This window comes from Sapajus apella, unplaced genomic scaffold (assembly GCF_009761245.1).
Source record: "Sapajus apella isolate SASKATOON/1434 unplaced genomic scaffold, GSC_monkey_1.0 scaffold6, whole genome shotgun sequence".
Classification (NCBI taxonomy): Eukaryota; Metazoa; Chordata; class Mammalia; order Primates; family Cebidae; genus Sapajus; species Sapajus apella.
Genome location: NW_022436946.1, coordinates 2,964,384 through 2,980,817, shown reverse-complemented (window position 1 = coordinate 2,980,817; position 16,434 = coordinate 2,964,384). Strand labels below are relative to the sequence as shown.

At 34.9% G+C, this 16,434-nt stretch overlaps 1 protein-coding gene and 1 pseudogene across 9 annotated transcripts in view; both read left to right on the top strand.

Annotated features, from left to right (window-relative positions):
* STXBP5 (syntaxin binding protein 5) overlaps positions 1–16,434 on the top strand; it is a 181,028-nt gene that overhangs the window by 64,431 nt on the left and 100,163 nt on the right. For all 9 annotated transcript variants that reach the window (XR_004267725.1, XR_004267723.1, XR_004267722.1 and 6 more), the window contains exon 8: positions 9,950–10,073. Coding sequence is in view for 5 of the 9 variants with exons in the window: in XM_032274510.1 (XP_032130401.1) it covers positions 9,950–10,073 (124 nt within the window). In the remaining 4 variants the exon portion in view is untranslated. The remainder of the gene's footprint in view (positions 1–9,949; positions 10,074–16,434) is intronic.
* LOC116549158 lies at positions 580–3,943 on the top strand (annotated as a pseudogene).

Below are 16,434 nucleotides of genomic sequence, written 5' to 3'. Positions count from 1 at the left end.
TTATGTTCTATTCAATGATATATTATTGTAGTCAAATTTATCTTTATTACACAAGCACAACAATATTAAATGATGTGATATCAATTTAGAACAGTCTAATATAATTAAAGTTCTTCCCAGTACAGTTTTAATTGTTCATTTGGTCTCGGGGGTGATTAAGATGGGTGGGAGTAATGGGAACAGAAATATATCTTGGCGCCCTTGCGCTTTTGTCGCTTTGTAACCATAGTTATTATTTCTCTAACTGACAAACTCTACACTTCCCTGATTGTGTCTCAGTGACAGATTTTGAGTATACTTGGATAGTATTCTTAATATTTTTCAGGTATTTTCTACAGATGATATTTCATCTATATAAAATTTTATCTTTTTAATGGACATTTTACTTTTTTTTAGGCTAAAATGTATTAAAATATCAAGTATTGGCCAGGTGCAATGGCACATGCCTGTAATCCCAGTGCTTTGAGAGGCCAGAGGCAGGAGGATTGCTTGAGGCCAGGAGATTGAGATTGGCGTGGGCAACATAGCAAGACCTTGTCTCTACAAAAAGTTAAAAAAAAAAATTAGTTAGACCTGGTGGCAGGCACCTATAGTCCTAGCTACTTAAGAGGCTGAAGTGGGAGGATGAGTTAAGCCCCAGAGTTCAAGGCTGCAGTGAGCTATGATCACGACACTGCATTGCAACCCTGGTGACAGAGCAGTACTCTGTTTCTAAAAGTAAAGTATCAAATCAATATTCCTTTTGTAGTAATCGGTGTGGCAGGAAAGAAATGCAGTATTACTGATATTTTAAGACAATAAATGAATACTTATGAACTTGTTTATTTTATGATTATTCTTTGTCATATGTCTAGGGTCATCTATCAGTGGCTTTTGTATTTTGGTTTCATGTTGGTTTTTCCTGGTAGATTGAGAAGCATGAGAAATACTGGTAGTAAAATATGACAAAAAAAATAGTTTGTGCTTTGCTAGCTCTGTGGGTACATTTAAGTCACAAGACCATAAGAAGCCTTTTATAAAAGAATGTTGAAATAATATGTTTGCACCTCACAGCACTGGAATCATAACAGCTTTAAATGAATTATTGTTTTGTACTACATATATTAATGTAAGCATTTATTCTCTTAAGGGTTTTTTCTCCTCCCATTTTTAGACTGGTGCTTTTAAGGCAGCTTATTTTTATAAACATACACATGCGCGCGCGCGCACACACACACACTTTCCCAAAGGTAAAACCATACTGAAAAGAATGAATAATTTGATCACATTTTCAAAATAATTGAAGAAAGTTCCACTTGGATTATGTATGTATTCATTCATTCATTCATTCATTCTTTAGAGGCAGTCTCACTCTATTGCCCAGGCTGGAGTGCACTGGGGTTGGGGGAGGTTATTTTTAGTGGAAAGGGCCGTGCTTTCAGTTTATAACTGTTTATAATCTTTAGAGAGAGAGGAAAAAAAGCTATAAATAATTTATTGTCCAATGTGTAATAATTTTATCAACTATCTTACAGAATATATGATTAAATAATTATCTTATTATATAGTATTATGGTTGTCTCCCTTCTGTGGTGGCACTAATATTGAAAAGTTTACAAGTCTAAAATACTAGGACAAAAACTGTGCAATTTAATGTATTATTTATATATGTAAGAAATTTTTTGTGCTATAAGCATGTACTTTATTTGATTATATGAGAATAATAAAACTACAGAGTATTTTCAGTATTTTCATGTATTTGTAAATGTTATAATTTAAAATGAAAGCCTATGTTATACATTTCCTTTTGTCTTTTTTTGGCATTTTTCTAAGGGCTTCGACAATAATAGTTAACATTGGGAATTAATGCAGCTTTTGAATAGAATGTTAATATCTTCTGTGAGAAAAGAAATTATTTTTGGTATGATTCTGTTAAAAAAAAATTAGTGTATATGTAATGTAATGTAAGAGCTGGATTAGGATTTATTAATATATACATTTACTGTGAAATGATTCTAAAATACTGATTAGTTTGCAAAACCAGTAAGTAAAGAATTTATTCAGTTTCCATACTATTTTGAGTTAGTGAATGTAAAATTTGATAGGTAAGCTGGTAGCCTGTTTTGTCTTCCTAGAAAATTATTCTACAAGAGGCCCTCTTTTCTGATAAGAATAGCAGAAGCATCATAGGTGCTACTTTTGCCAAACTTAATAATTAAATATTACTCCTTTTGAAAAATGTGTCACAGTGCTTTTGTTTTTCCTTGAATTTTATCAACAATGAAAATACCAATGTCAAACTCTTAATTACTTCTTCATTAGCCTTGTTATAATTATGATTTTTTCATATACTGCATCTTTTAAAGAGCTTTTAGAATTGCATGTACTGTTGCTTTGTGGCTTACGTGAACAACTGTATCATCTGTGTTCATTCTGTCTTCACTTTTTTTCTCTGCACTGAATTCATCTTGTTCCTCCATGACTTTTATATGTCTTTTATTTATTGTGTTCTATTTTCCATTCATCTGTCCTTTATTTCTCTTTTTAAGATAGTCCTCTTATTCATATGTATCTGTAATTTTCAGGGTTTTTTTTTAAAACAAGTGAATATTCTTAATCACCTGGAAATTTTATATCTTCTCCTTTGAAAAACAGATAAGCCAATTTACACACAAAATGTATTAATCCCCAGTTTATGTTTCCTACATGATATCTCATATCTTTTCCCATGAATTATTCAGATTTTCTCCTAACCCATCTTGCTTCTGATTTTGAGCATGTGCCAGATTTGCTGGTGAGATTTGATGTTCCCACTTTGTTTATGTAAATTTGTGTGTTATTTTCTCAAGACTAAAGAAAAAGTATAAATTGCATGTTTTATACATGTATAATTTATATGTGAAATATAAATTATATTTGTATAATTTATATATGGTAGACACTGTATACATACTTTTAATACTTGTAATACTACATATGTTCTACATATATATTTAGTATTAGAGTATTAGAAAATACATCTTGTATCAAGTTGGATTTGCATATGGAAAATTGTATAAAGAAATAGTGTGTGTGGACATTTCCACTATCCTGGCTCTGTGGCGTGACTCGAGACCTCAGCTGGTCTGGCTGAGCCGGCCATATCACCTCCACACCATCGCCATGTCATGGTTTTTCACTGCTGGTTCGGACAGCGAGGCCAAGTCATCCTTGTCTGGGGTGGAGCTCATCACCAAACCTGTGGGAAGCAAGTACAGCAAACAGCCATTGTTGCTGAGTGAGGATGAAGAAGATACCAAGAGAGTTGTCTGAAGTGCCAAGGACAAGAGGTTTGAGTAGTTTACCAACCTTATCCAGATTATCCGTAATGCCATGAAGATTCGTGATGTCACCAAGTGCCTGGAAGAGGTTGAGCTTTTGGGAAAATCATATGAGAAGGCCAAGAGCATTGTGGGCAAAGGTGTGCCCCGGTTCTGTATCCGTATCCTGGCTGACTTCGAGGACTGTCTTAATGAGCTTTGGGAAGATAAAGAAGGGACGATGAACAAGAACAATGCAAGGCTCTGAGCACCTTGCGCCAGAAGATCTGAAAATACAACCATGATTTCAAGTCCCATATCACAAGCTATAAGCAGAACTCTGAGTAGTCTGGGGATGAAGAGGCTGAGAAGAATGAGGAGGACTCAGAAGTTTCTTCAGATGAGGATGAGGGTAAGGACGGAGTCAATGCTGCAACTTTCTTAAGACTAAATCAGGTCTTTCTTCTGGGGAGAGTCACAAGTTTCTCACAAAGATAGATGATGAAGATGAGGACTCAGAAGATTCCAAAGATGATGAAGACTGGGACACATGTTCCATATAGACTCACAGCGGATCTCTGAGCAGAAACCCTATAGGCCAGAAGAGAGTGGGGGTCAATATTCAACTTTCTTAAAGAAAAGAGCTTTCAACCCAGAATTTCATATCCAGCCAAACTAAGTTTCATAAGTGAAGGAGAAATAAAATCCTTTATGGACAAGCAGTTGGCTGAGATATTTCATCACTACCAGGCCTGCCTTACAAGAACTCCTGAAGGAAGCACTAAACAAGGAAAGTAACAACCAGTACCAGCCACTGCAAAAACGTACCAAATGGTAAAGACCATCAACACAGTGAAGAAACTGCATCAATTAATGGGCAAAACAACTAGCTAATATCAAAATGGCAGGATAAAATTCACACAGAATAATACTAACCTTAAATGTAAATGAGCTTAATGCCACAATAAAAAGACACAGACTGGCAAATTGGATAAAAAGTCAAATTTGATTGGTGTGTTGTATTCGGAAGACCCGTCTCACATGTAAAGACACATGTAGACTCAAAATAAAGGGATGGAGGAAGATTTGCCAAGCAAACAGAGAGCAAAGAAAAGCAGGAGTTGCAGTCCTAGTCTCTGATAAAATGGACTTTAAACCAACAAGGATCAAAAAAGACAAAGAAGGGCAATACATAATGGTAAAAGGATCAATGCAACAAGAAGAGCTAACTATGCTAAATATATATGCACCCAATACAGGAGCACCCAGATACATAAAGCAAGTTCTTAACCTACAAAGAGACTTCGACGCCCACACAATAATAATGGGAGACTTTAATGCTCCACTGTCAATGTTAGACAGATCAATGAGACAGAAAATTAACAAGGATATCCAGGACTTGAACTCAAATCTGGACCAAGTGGACCTAATAGACATCTATAAAACTCTCCACCCCAAATCCACAGAATATATATTCTTCTCAGCACCACATTGCACTTATTCTAAAATTGACCACATAATTGGAAGTAAATCACTCCTCAGCAAATGCGAAAGAACAGAAATCATAACAGCCAGTCTCTCAGACCACTGTGCAATCAAATTAGAACTAAGGACTAAGAAACTCACTCAAAACTGCACAGCTACATGCAAGCTGAACAACCTGCTCCTGAATGACTACTGGATAAATAATGAAATGAAGGCAGAAATAAAGATGTTCTTCAAAACCAATGAGAATGAAGGTACAACATACCAGAATCTATGGGATGCATTTAAAGCAGTGTCTAGAGGGAAATTTATAGCAATAAATACCCACATGAGAATCGAGGAAAGATCTGAAATCGACACCCTATTGTCACAATTAAAAGAGCTAGAGTAGCAAGATCAAACAAATTCAAAAGCTGTTGGAAGACAGGAAATAACTAAGACTAGAGAAGAACTGAAGGAGATAAGAGACACAAAAAACCCTTCAAAAAAATCAATAAATCCAGGAGCTGGTTTTTTGTAAAGATCAACAAAATAGACTGTTAGCCAGATTAATAAAAAAGAAAAGAGAGAAGAATAAAATACACACAATAAAAAACGATAAAGGGAATATCACCACTGATTCCACAGAAATACAAACTACCGTCAGAGATAACTACAAACAACTCTATGCACATAAACTAGTAAACCTAGAAGAAATCGGTAACTTCCTGGACACTTGCACCCTCCCAAGACTAAACCAGGAAGAAGTTGAATCCCTGAATAGACCAGTAATAAGATCTGAAATTGAGGCAGCAATTAATAGCCTACCAACCAAAAAAAGTCCAGGTCCAGACAGGTTCACAGCCAAATTCTACCAGACATACAAATGGAGCTGGTACCATTCCTTCTGAAACTATTCCAACAATACAAAAAGAGGGAATCCTCCCTAACTCATTTTATGAAACCAATATAATCCTGATACTAAAACCTGGCAGAGACACAACTAAAAAAGAAAATTTCAGGCTGTTATCCATGATGAACATCAATGCAAAATCTTCAATAAAATACTGGCAAACCGACTGCAACAGCACATCAAAAAGCTTATCCATCACAATCAAGTAGGCTTCATCCCAGGGATGCAAAGCTGGTTCAACATACGCAAGTCTATAAACATAAGTCCATCACATAAACAGAACCAAAGACAAAAACCACTTGGTTATCTCAGTAGATACAGAGAAGGCCTTTGACAAAATTCAACAGCCCTTCATGCTAAAAAAAAAAAAACCTCTTAAACTAGGTATCAATGGGACGTATCTCAAAATAATAAAAGCTATGTATGACAAACCCACCAATATACCAAATGGGCAAAAACTGGAAACATTCCCTTTGAAAACTGGCACTAGACAAGGTGCCCTCTCTCACCATTCCTATTCAACATAGTATTGGAAGTTCTGGCCAGAGCAATCAGGCAAGAAAAAGAAATAAAGGATATTCAGTTAAGAAAATAGAAAGTCAAATTGTCTCTATTTGCAAGTGACATGATTATATATTTAAAAGACCTCGTCATCTCAGGCCAAAATCTCAAGATGATAAGCAACTTCAGCAAAGTCTCAGGATACAAAATCAATGTACAAAAATCACAAGCATTCCTATATACCAATAATAGACAAAGAGCCAAATCATGAGTGGTTGCTCATCATTCACAGTTGCTACAAAGAGAATAAAATATCTAGGAATACAACTAACAAAGGATGTGAAGGACCTCTTCAAGGAGACTACAAACCACTGTGCAAGGAAATAAGAGAGGACACAAACAGATGGAAAAACATTCCATGCTTATGGTTAGGAAGAATCAGTGTTATGAAAATGGCCATACAGCCCAAGATTCAACACTATCCCCATCAAGCTACCATTGACTTTCTTCACAGAACTGGAAAAAACCACCTTAAACTTCATATGGAACCAAAAAAGAGCCCACATAGGCAAGACAATCATAAGCAAAAAGAACAAAGCTGTAGGTATCACACTACCCGACTTCAAACTATACTACAAGGCTACAGTAATCAAAACAGAGATTTAGACCAATGGGACAGAACAGAGGCCTCGGAAGTAATGCCACACATCTACAACTATCTGATCTTTGACAAACCTAACAACAAGCAGTGAGGAAAGGATTCCCTATTTAATAAATGGTGTTGGAAAAACTGGCTAGCCATATATAAAAAGCTGAAACTGGACCCCTTTCTTACATCTTATACAAAAATTAATTCCAGATGGATTAAAGATGTAAACATAAGACCTAACACCATAAAAACCCTGGAAGAAATCTTGGCAGTACCAATCAGGACATAGGCATATGCAAGGACTTCACGACTAAAACACCAAAAGCAATGGCAACAAAAGCCAAAATAGACAAATGGTACCTAATTAAACCTAGGAGCTTTTGCACAGCAAAAAGAAACAAGCATTAGAGTGACTGGCAACCAACAGAATGGGAAAGTATTTTTTTGCAATCTACCTATCTGACAAAGGGCTAATATCCAGAATCTACACCAAGAAAAAAACAACCCCATCAAAAAGTGGGCAAAGGATATGAACAGACAATTTGCAAAAGAAGACATTTATGCGGCCAACAAACATGAAAAAGTGCTCGTCATCACTGGTCATTAGAGAAATGCAAATCAAAACCACATTGAGATACCATCTCATGCCAGTTAGAATGGCGATCATTAAAAAATCTGGAGACAACAGATGCTTTAGAGGATGTGGAGAATAAGAAATGCTTTTATGCCGTTGGTGGGAGTGTAAATTAGTTCAACCATTGTAGAAGACAGTGTGGCGATTCCTCAAGGATCTAGAACTAGAAAAACCATTTGACCCAGCAATCCAATTACTGGGTATACACCGAAAGGATTATAAATCATTCTATTATAAACACACATGCACATATACGGCCATTGTGGCACAGTTTACAATAGCAAAGACTTGGAACCAACCCAAATGCCCCTCAGTGATAGACTGCATAAAGAAAATGTGGCACATAAACACCATGGAATACTATGCAGCCATAAAAAGGATGAGTTCATGTCCTTTGCAGGGACTTGGATGAATCTGGAAACCGTCATTCTCAGCAAACTGACACAAGAACAGAAAACAAAACACCACATGTTCTCACTCATAAGTGGGTGTTGAACAATGAGAACACATGGACACAAGGAGGGGAACATCACACACTGGGGTCTGTTGGTGAGTAGCGGACTAGGGGAGGGATAGCAGGCGGTGGGGAGATTGGGGAGGGATAACATTAGGAGAAATACCTAATGTATGTGACGGGGGGATGGAGGCAGCAAACCACCATGGCATGTGTATACCTGTGTAACAATCCTGCAAGATCTCCATGTGTACCCCATAAATTAAAGTAAAATATAAATAAATAATAAATAAATAAATGAAATAGTGTGTGTTTGTTGCATGTCCCTATTTGGTTGTTTCTTTGCTTTTTTGTGGGATATTTTCTGTTATTTGTTTCTGTTGTCCAAAATAATTGTGAACCACTGGTTCCAGTAATTAGATAGTATTTGTTTTTGGAATGCCTAATTATTAATAATATTTTACAAATAGAAAGCACTTTTCAACAAAGATACACATTGTTTTCTTTAGCAAAGTAGAAATAATTCTCTACATGTGATACATATTTATGTATGATATATATGCATGATACTGTTAAGATGTTTTTATCTGTGTTCTAGATAGCATTGTAGACCTCTTGTATTTCCCTTATCAATTCAAAAAAAGACATTTAAATAGGCTTTTAGCATTACACATGTTCTATAAAGACTACTAAGGGATTTCTTATTTTAAAATTGAGTTTTTGAAATGTCATATGCATGTATCAGTTTATTGTTATTTTAAGATTTTATTTCGAATTTTGTAAGAGATGCAGATGGTCCCTGACTTACAATATTTTGACTTATGATTTTTTTTACTTTACATTTGATTTATCAAGACATAACCCCTTCCTAAGTCAAGGAGCTCCTTAGGAATTAGAGTGAAATTATGGTTTCTACTGAATGTATGTTGCTTGTATACCATCTTAAAACTAAAAAGTATTATATTGAACCATTGTAAGTAAGGAATCATCTGCTATGTTGGTAGCATTAAATGCATTTCTGACTTACAATATTTTTGACTTATGGTTTTATCAGGGTATAACTTCATCATAAATTGAAGAGCATCTGTACTTCGAATAAAAAAATTGTGTTAAATATTGGCATTTAGACGTGTAGCTGATTATCTGTATCCATCTGATTTATAAAAAGATATTTGATAATAGTTAGCTTAAATTTGTAAGTATAGAAAGAAACCAAAAAATGAATGACGTGATAGAAAATGTTGGCTTTATATGTAACAGAAGTTTTGAGTTTCAGTTACATGGTTTTTGTGCTACACTCTTTATTGCATTCCAGTAGGGTAGCTTAAGTTAGTTGACCGTTAAGAACTAAAATTGTATCAACTTGAGTTGAAAAGATTTAATTCAAAGGACACATGGGAGAGTGATTTATAAAATTTCTTTTACATACCAAAATTTAAATAATACTAGGGCAAAAAATGAGGGATATCATACTTTGGTGATATAAAAATATTTTCCAGATAGTTTTTAAGTGACCCAGAAGTATAAAATAAATTTCTGATCAAAAGAGGGTTCCCTCAGATTAAAAATGGCCTCAGTATTTACTGTGAGAGATGGGGAGCATGTCTTATAGCTCAATCTGAAGCATTTTTGTTTATCTTAAATCCAAATTTACATTTTGCCTCTTAGGATTGTGGTTAATTAACACATTTTATTCTAATCTTGTCAACGCAACTACTTTTCCATTGGGACATTGGGTGTAATAACTTGGTCATTTATATTTAGGTATTGTTTATTCTAAAAAGAAAACATTTTGTTTAACTGAACTTGTCAGTAGATGTCACTATCATGCCTTCTTTATGCTGGTTTAAGGAGCGAAGTAAGTACAAAGAATTAAAACAGTCTTAATATGAAGAAATAAAATGTCATTTGTATTTCAAGAGGGCCAAATTATTATGGAAATGTAAATTTCATATATTAACCTTAGGAAAATGAAAACTAATAGATTATGAGATCATTTGCAAATAGTTTGCTATTTAAATAGATTTTTTAAATGGTATTTTTCATCCTTCTATAGGCGATCCACTCTGTTGCTTGGCATCATGAAGGAAAACAATTTATTTGCAGTCATTCAGATGGCACCTTGACTATATGGAATGTAAGGTCCCCTACTAAACCTGTACAGACAATCACTCCACATGGTAAGAATGCATCAGTTTTAAATACCACGTAATTGTAATGTACAGTAAACTGTTTTGTTTGAGTTTGCATTGGATTTGTTTGGTTTTGAGGATAAGGATGGACTTCCTTTCATTTTTAGGGAATTAAAAATATTTATACTTATAGAAATAGTATCTAACAACCAGGTAATAAAATTTCAAATTAGGTATATTTGCAGTTGAAATTGCAAATTTGAAATTTGAGAAAGTGTTACATTATTTTCTCAGTATCATATCTCAATTGTCCAAAAAACAGTTTGGTAAATGAGAATGATGCAGGATTTACATTAAGCTTTTCCATCTCAAAGCTATCAGTTGCAGATTGTTAATATATAAATAACATTGTATTTTAAATACTTGGAACTCTAAATACTTGTACTTTAAATACTTGGAACTCTGTAGAAGGTAATTTTATATATTAAAATATTGTGTCAGGAGTTCTCAGAATCACCCCAGGTTTAATGATTTACTAGGAAGACTCACAGGACTCAGCATATAGTCATATTCACTGCTGTGATTTATTATAGCAAAAAGGCATAAAGCAGAATCTGCAAAGGGAAAAGACACATGAAGTCTGGAGGAAACCAGGCTCAAGCTTCTTAGAGTTATTTCCTTATGGAATCACACAGGATATGCTTAATTCCACTAGCAAGGTGTTGTTACCACATATGTGAGATATTATCTACCAGAGAGGTTCACCTAAGCCTTGGAGTCCAGGGTTTTTATTGGGGTCAGTCATGTAGGCATCCTCTGCTTTAGCAAGTACCAAAAGTCTAGACTCCCAGAAAGAAGGCAGGGGTTCAGCATAAACTATATTCTTTGTACAAACCAATTAGGTGGAGTGAATCACCCTTCTCAGGGAATAATGAGAGTTTTCTTGAAAGCCAAGTTCCTAGACATCAGCCAAGGGCCAACCTTGTAAGCAGATCTTTGTAGGAATAGTAGTCACAGGCCTGCTGTGTTAACTATTTTCTGCATAGGTAGTACTTACAAAGCTTATAAGAAGTTGTTATTAGAATATTTATTAAAAACAGATGATAAGGGCCACCTTTTTGTTTTAGAATTAATTAATCTAAATTAAATCTTTATTAATCTGCATTCTCCACCCTCACCCCAAGAGAATCCTTCCTGGCGAGTTTAGGTAACTCATATTAAAGGAACTGTTCTATAAATTGATAGTATATTCAAGAGTGTCCTTGTAGCTATTGCTAATATTTCATTGCTTGCTTAAAATATGCATACCTATTCTTTAAAAAAGTTGATATATTTTGACTTATTACAATATAGAAATGAAAGAAACAGTAAAATTAAAAACAAGTTTTGTCTGTGGCATATGGGATTTTAGGCTTGTTTGTTTTCTGGGAAAAATAACAGTTCTTGAAACTACATATTGTGAAATACTTTACCACTGCTTTCTGACAACAGTCATCTTCTGGGAAAGCACTTACTTTAAATTCCCTGCACATCTGTTAATGAGTGCATCTACAGGATATTTCTTACGATAGTAGGTTCCAGTTTTTCTTAATATATTTTATTCCTTCCTTCCATTAGTGTCTGGGTTCCCCATCTTGATGACACTCTTAAAAATTTTCATGAATCTTAGAATCTCCCAACCCCACTGGAACCTACAAATCCAGAAAAACAAAAAGTACCGAAAGGGTGTGATCAGTTCAAAAATCTTTCAAACCCAGAAGAAAATGAAACTCATGACAAAGATGATAGAAATATATAATACTAGTTTTGTAGCTTGAAGTTTATCTGTTTTTATTTTGTTTTACAAGAATTGTACAAAGGATCTTTTTTTCCGTATGATTTATTTGAGAATAAGTTGTCAATACGGTGCTGATTTACTCCCAAATATTTCATGGTCTTTTTTTTTCTTTACAAATAAGGACATTTTTTATATAACCAAGTTTTGCCTTTATTCAAAAGAGTTTTATGTGGATTCAGTTTGGTTGTCATGTCTCTTTTTGATACTGGAACAGTTCCTGAACCTTTTGACTTTCGTATCTGATAAATTACAAAGACTATAGGTCAGTTATTTTATTGAACATGCCTCAGTTTGGTTTTGTCTCATGTTTCTTCATGATGAGATTTAGGTTGTGTGTTTTTGGCAGGAGTATCCCAAAAGGATTGGGGTGTTCTTTTGGCATTCTCTCAAGTGAAACTCGTTTTTGATTTGGCCCATGTTGTTAATATCTCATATCTTGATCCTTGATTAAAGTTCTGTCCTCTGCTAGTTCTGTCATTATTAAAAAGTTTTTCTTTTTACCTTTGAAATTAATAAATACATTTAATTTGTATTTACGGTTGTTAAATATTTTGATTTGAAAGAGGTTCTCTGAGACTCTCTGAACATATTATACTTCATCAAACTTTTCCCCTCTAGTTTCAGCATCTGTTGATGTTTCTTAGCTGAATTAACTATTACTATGATGGTTGCCAAATAATGATTGTCTATATGGTCTTAATCTTTTTTTATATTAAAAACAGGTCATTGAGAGCAGACTTTAGGAAGTGGTATAAATAGTTTCTACAGTGTTTATATTGTCTTAGTGAAAAAGGGTCACTAGCTAAAATTATTTCTAAGCAAGTAGGACAATATGTGACTTAATGTTTTCTCAAAATTAGAATCCAGACGAAATATAAATAAAGTGGATGTTTTTTGTGGCTGGTGTTAAAAATTAGGATGGCATTTGTGTGCAGTGTAGCAGTCTAATAGTAGATGGTCCGAATTTTATTTTATATAAAGTTAGGCATATTTCTTTTATATAAATTACATTTCAAAAATCTGAATTCCATTCAAGGATAATAAGGTTTCCAGATTTCTTTTTGGCAGTAAAAACTAGCGGGTGACAGGTAACCTACCAAAGCTAAATTAATGTTGACTCTACAACTGAACTCATGGCAAAGCTAAGTACTTTTATTTTTTTTGAGATGAGGTCTCATTCTTGTCACCCAGGGTGGAGTGCAGTACCGTGATCTTGGCTCACTGCAACCTCCACCTCCCAGGTTCAAGTGACTCTCCTGCCCCAGCCTCCCAAGTAGCTGGGATTACAGGTGCCCGCCACCACACCCGGCTAATTTTTTGTGTATTTAGTAGAGATGGAGTTTCACCATGTTAGCCAGACTGGTCTCGAACTCTTGACCTCAGGTGATCCACCCACCTCAGCCTCCCAAAGTGCTGGGATTACAGGCGTGAACCACCGTGCCCGGCCAGCTGAGTACATTTTTAGACATTAAAGCACAGAACTACATTTTGCGTACCTTAACAAGGTATTGTTTATTCCATAGAGATCATGTTTGTGGTATATCATTTTCATTATTAACTGTTTCAATAATTTCGTTCTATTTTCTCATTACTATTGTCTGTTGTGGTTTCTTGCTCTTAATTTCTAACCAAACGGTTATGGTAAATTAAATAAACTAGCCTTTTACAATTGAGTACTTTTTCATTTTTTCTAATTTAAGTTCATCTCATGGTTGTTCAAGTATCTTAGTCTTAAAAAACATTTACAGTATTACCTTGATTGCTGGGAACAGATTATAGTTTAAGACTCCTGCCAGTACTTTACTATGGTTTTTAGTGTTAGTGTGTTTAGTGTTAAAAATAGGCTAAGATATCCTTGAAGAATCTGTTCAGAAGATGTAAAGTTACACTTATATAACATGGGATTTCAAAGCCAGGAGAGTTGTAGGTAAGCACAAATTCCATAGTTTCTGGCTCTGTGACCTTTAGGAAGTCATTTAACATTTCCAAGCCTTAATATTCTCATCTGTAAATAAAAATAACAGTGAAACTTAACCTAGTCTTAACCTAGTCTCATGCAGCTGTTGTGAGGATTATATTTACTAATTCTACAAATATTTATTGGTTCTACTATGTGATAGACACTTTTCTTAGCTGTGGATGGGACAATCAAAATGTAACTGTAATTACCTGGAAATTATAATGTGCTATTCATATATGATTCTAGTAAATATAGGTATGGAAATTGTTATTCTACCAAATAAATAACAATTTGATAGAATAGATTAGTGAACCCCCAAAATATATTCCACACACACAAAAATATATTTAGTAGAGAAGATTAGTGAACCCCCAAAATATATTCCACAAAGACCAGTTTTCCTTATATTGATGAGCTGTTTGGTGGAAAAAGTATGTTATAGTGAAAGAAGTTTTAAAGATACTGAATTAAAGATGAGCATTTTTCTTCACTTTAAGACTCAACATGTTATATTTGACTACCAAAAACAAGAAAAAAGTCATAGGTCCTCTCATTTTTATGAATCTCAAACATTTCCCTGGCAATCAGACAACCTGGAATCTATTTCCAAGTTTGTGTGAAATGCCTTGTGGAGATAATTTCTTTTCTCTGAGACTTAAGTTTTATTATTTGTAAAATGGCAAGGTTGAACAGGATTTTTAGGCTATGAAGTTTAGTGAATATATGCAAATTAAGGAGGATTTGGTCCGTATAATGAGTCTGCAGTTATTTCCTTTCAGCAGGCCATAAATTCTGAATTTCTCTATATCTAGGAGTAAGGTGTTTCTCTTTTTGCTTGTTTCTCTACCATGGCAGATAGGGTTTCATTATTTAGGAGGGAATAACTTTGGTAGTATTGGCATGGCTCCCATTCTTACCCTGAAGCACTCATCTTGGTTTTGTAATTTGCCGGGTCAGGGCCCCACAGGACCTCCCCTGTAGCATGGGGATGGGGGTGATGTGTTGCTGAGTAAGATTTTCTGTGCTTGTCAACTTTACCAGAATCGGATGGTTTCCTAAGGAAATGGAGATGCTAGACCGGGGTGACCAATCTTTTGCCTTCTCTGGGTTACATTGGAAGAATTGTCTAGGGCCATGCATAAAATACACTAACAATAATGATAGCTGATGAGCTTAAAAAAAAAAAAAAAAAAAAAAGGAAAAGAAAAAGAATCTCATAATATTTTAAGAAAATTTACTAATTTGTGTTGGGCCACATTCAAAGCTGTTCTGGGCTACATATGGCCTGCAGGCCATGGGCTGGACAAGCTTGTGCTAGACAGTCAAAACCCATAGACTTTTTTTTTTTTTTTTTGAAACAGGAGGATTTTATTAAGGTGGCCCCTGGCTCAGTGGATTAGCATCCCAAGGCTGAGTGCCTAACAAAGACAGGGCTTGACTTTTTATACATGAAGTCCACAGTGGCGCAAAAACAAGTTTGCAGGTATAGAGAAAAAACGATTTGTTAAGCAACGACAGGCATGTAACTTAGGCTTACTTATGTCTTTTGCTGTGTAGCCCAGATGCTTGCTATCTGTAGAGCTCAAGGATTCTAGCACAGGCCTCATCTGTTGCCTTTTGCTACACTGCCTAGATGGCCGGAGTCCAGCCTGCTTAGGCCTTTTTCATGACCTTTGCTGTGTTACAGAAACTAACAGTCCTTCCCTGGGAAGGACTCAGGGAAGTTAATTTATAGAAAGGAAGAAAAAATTAATTTCTTTTCCCCTTTCCCACATTATTCCCTTCTTTGATTCTTTTGTGTAAATGAAATTTAATAGAAACCATCACCATTAGTTAGTTTTTCATTCGGCAGGAGTTGATATTTAGTTGAGTGGTAGTTTGCCTGGTTATTACAGCTTCTATGGTTGATTAAATATTTCTAACAAGGAGAGGCAAGAGACATGAGAGTGTAAGACAGGTTTATAATATGACTAGAACTACTCCTACTAAGGTTTTAAATCCTTTAAGAGATGAAAACTAGCCCTTAAAAAGGGAGTCTGGAGACCATCCTTTCTAGGTCTGGACTGGGACATGAGCCAATTTCTGGATTTTTTGCAGTTATAGTTTCAATGACGTTTCCATTGTCATTGATCTTTAGGCGACAATTGGTTAGGTTGAACTTTTCACATAATTATTCCTCCTGGGCTAGGAGCTAATTTAAGGAAATGATATTTTAAATTTGAAGCTTATTCAGCAGTACAGTCAATCCATATATCAAGAAGTAAACCAAGATTGGGAACTTTTATTCTGTTTAGGTTCACTGAAGGAAAAATAAAAATAAAGTTCACCTAAGTACATCAGTTTAATATGTTAAGGACAAGATGTGCAAAGAATTCTATTAATCTCCTTTTAAGGTTCACCTGAAGCATAAAACATACAATGAATAATAAAACCATACCTCAGTTCCTTATATAATTCATCACAAAGCTTTCCCCAGTTTATGTATTTGAAAAGACTTACTAGACTCCACAGAGTATACTCAAATAAGACCTTCATTTAAAGGCAATGCATAATGATACAGCAGGAGAAAGAGAATATAGGCAGGCACTGTGAAACATCCATCCCAAATGCAA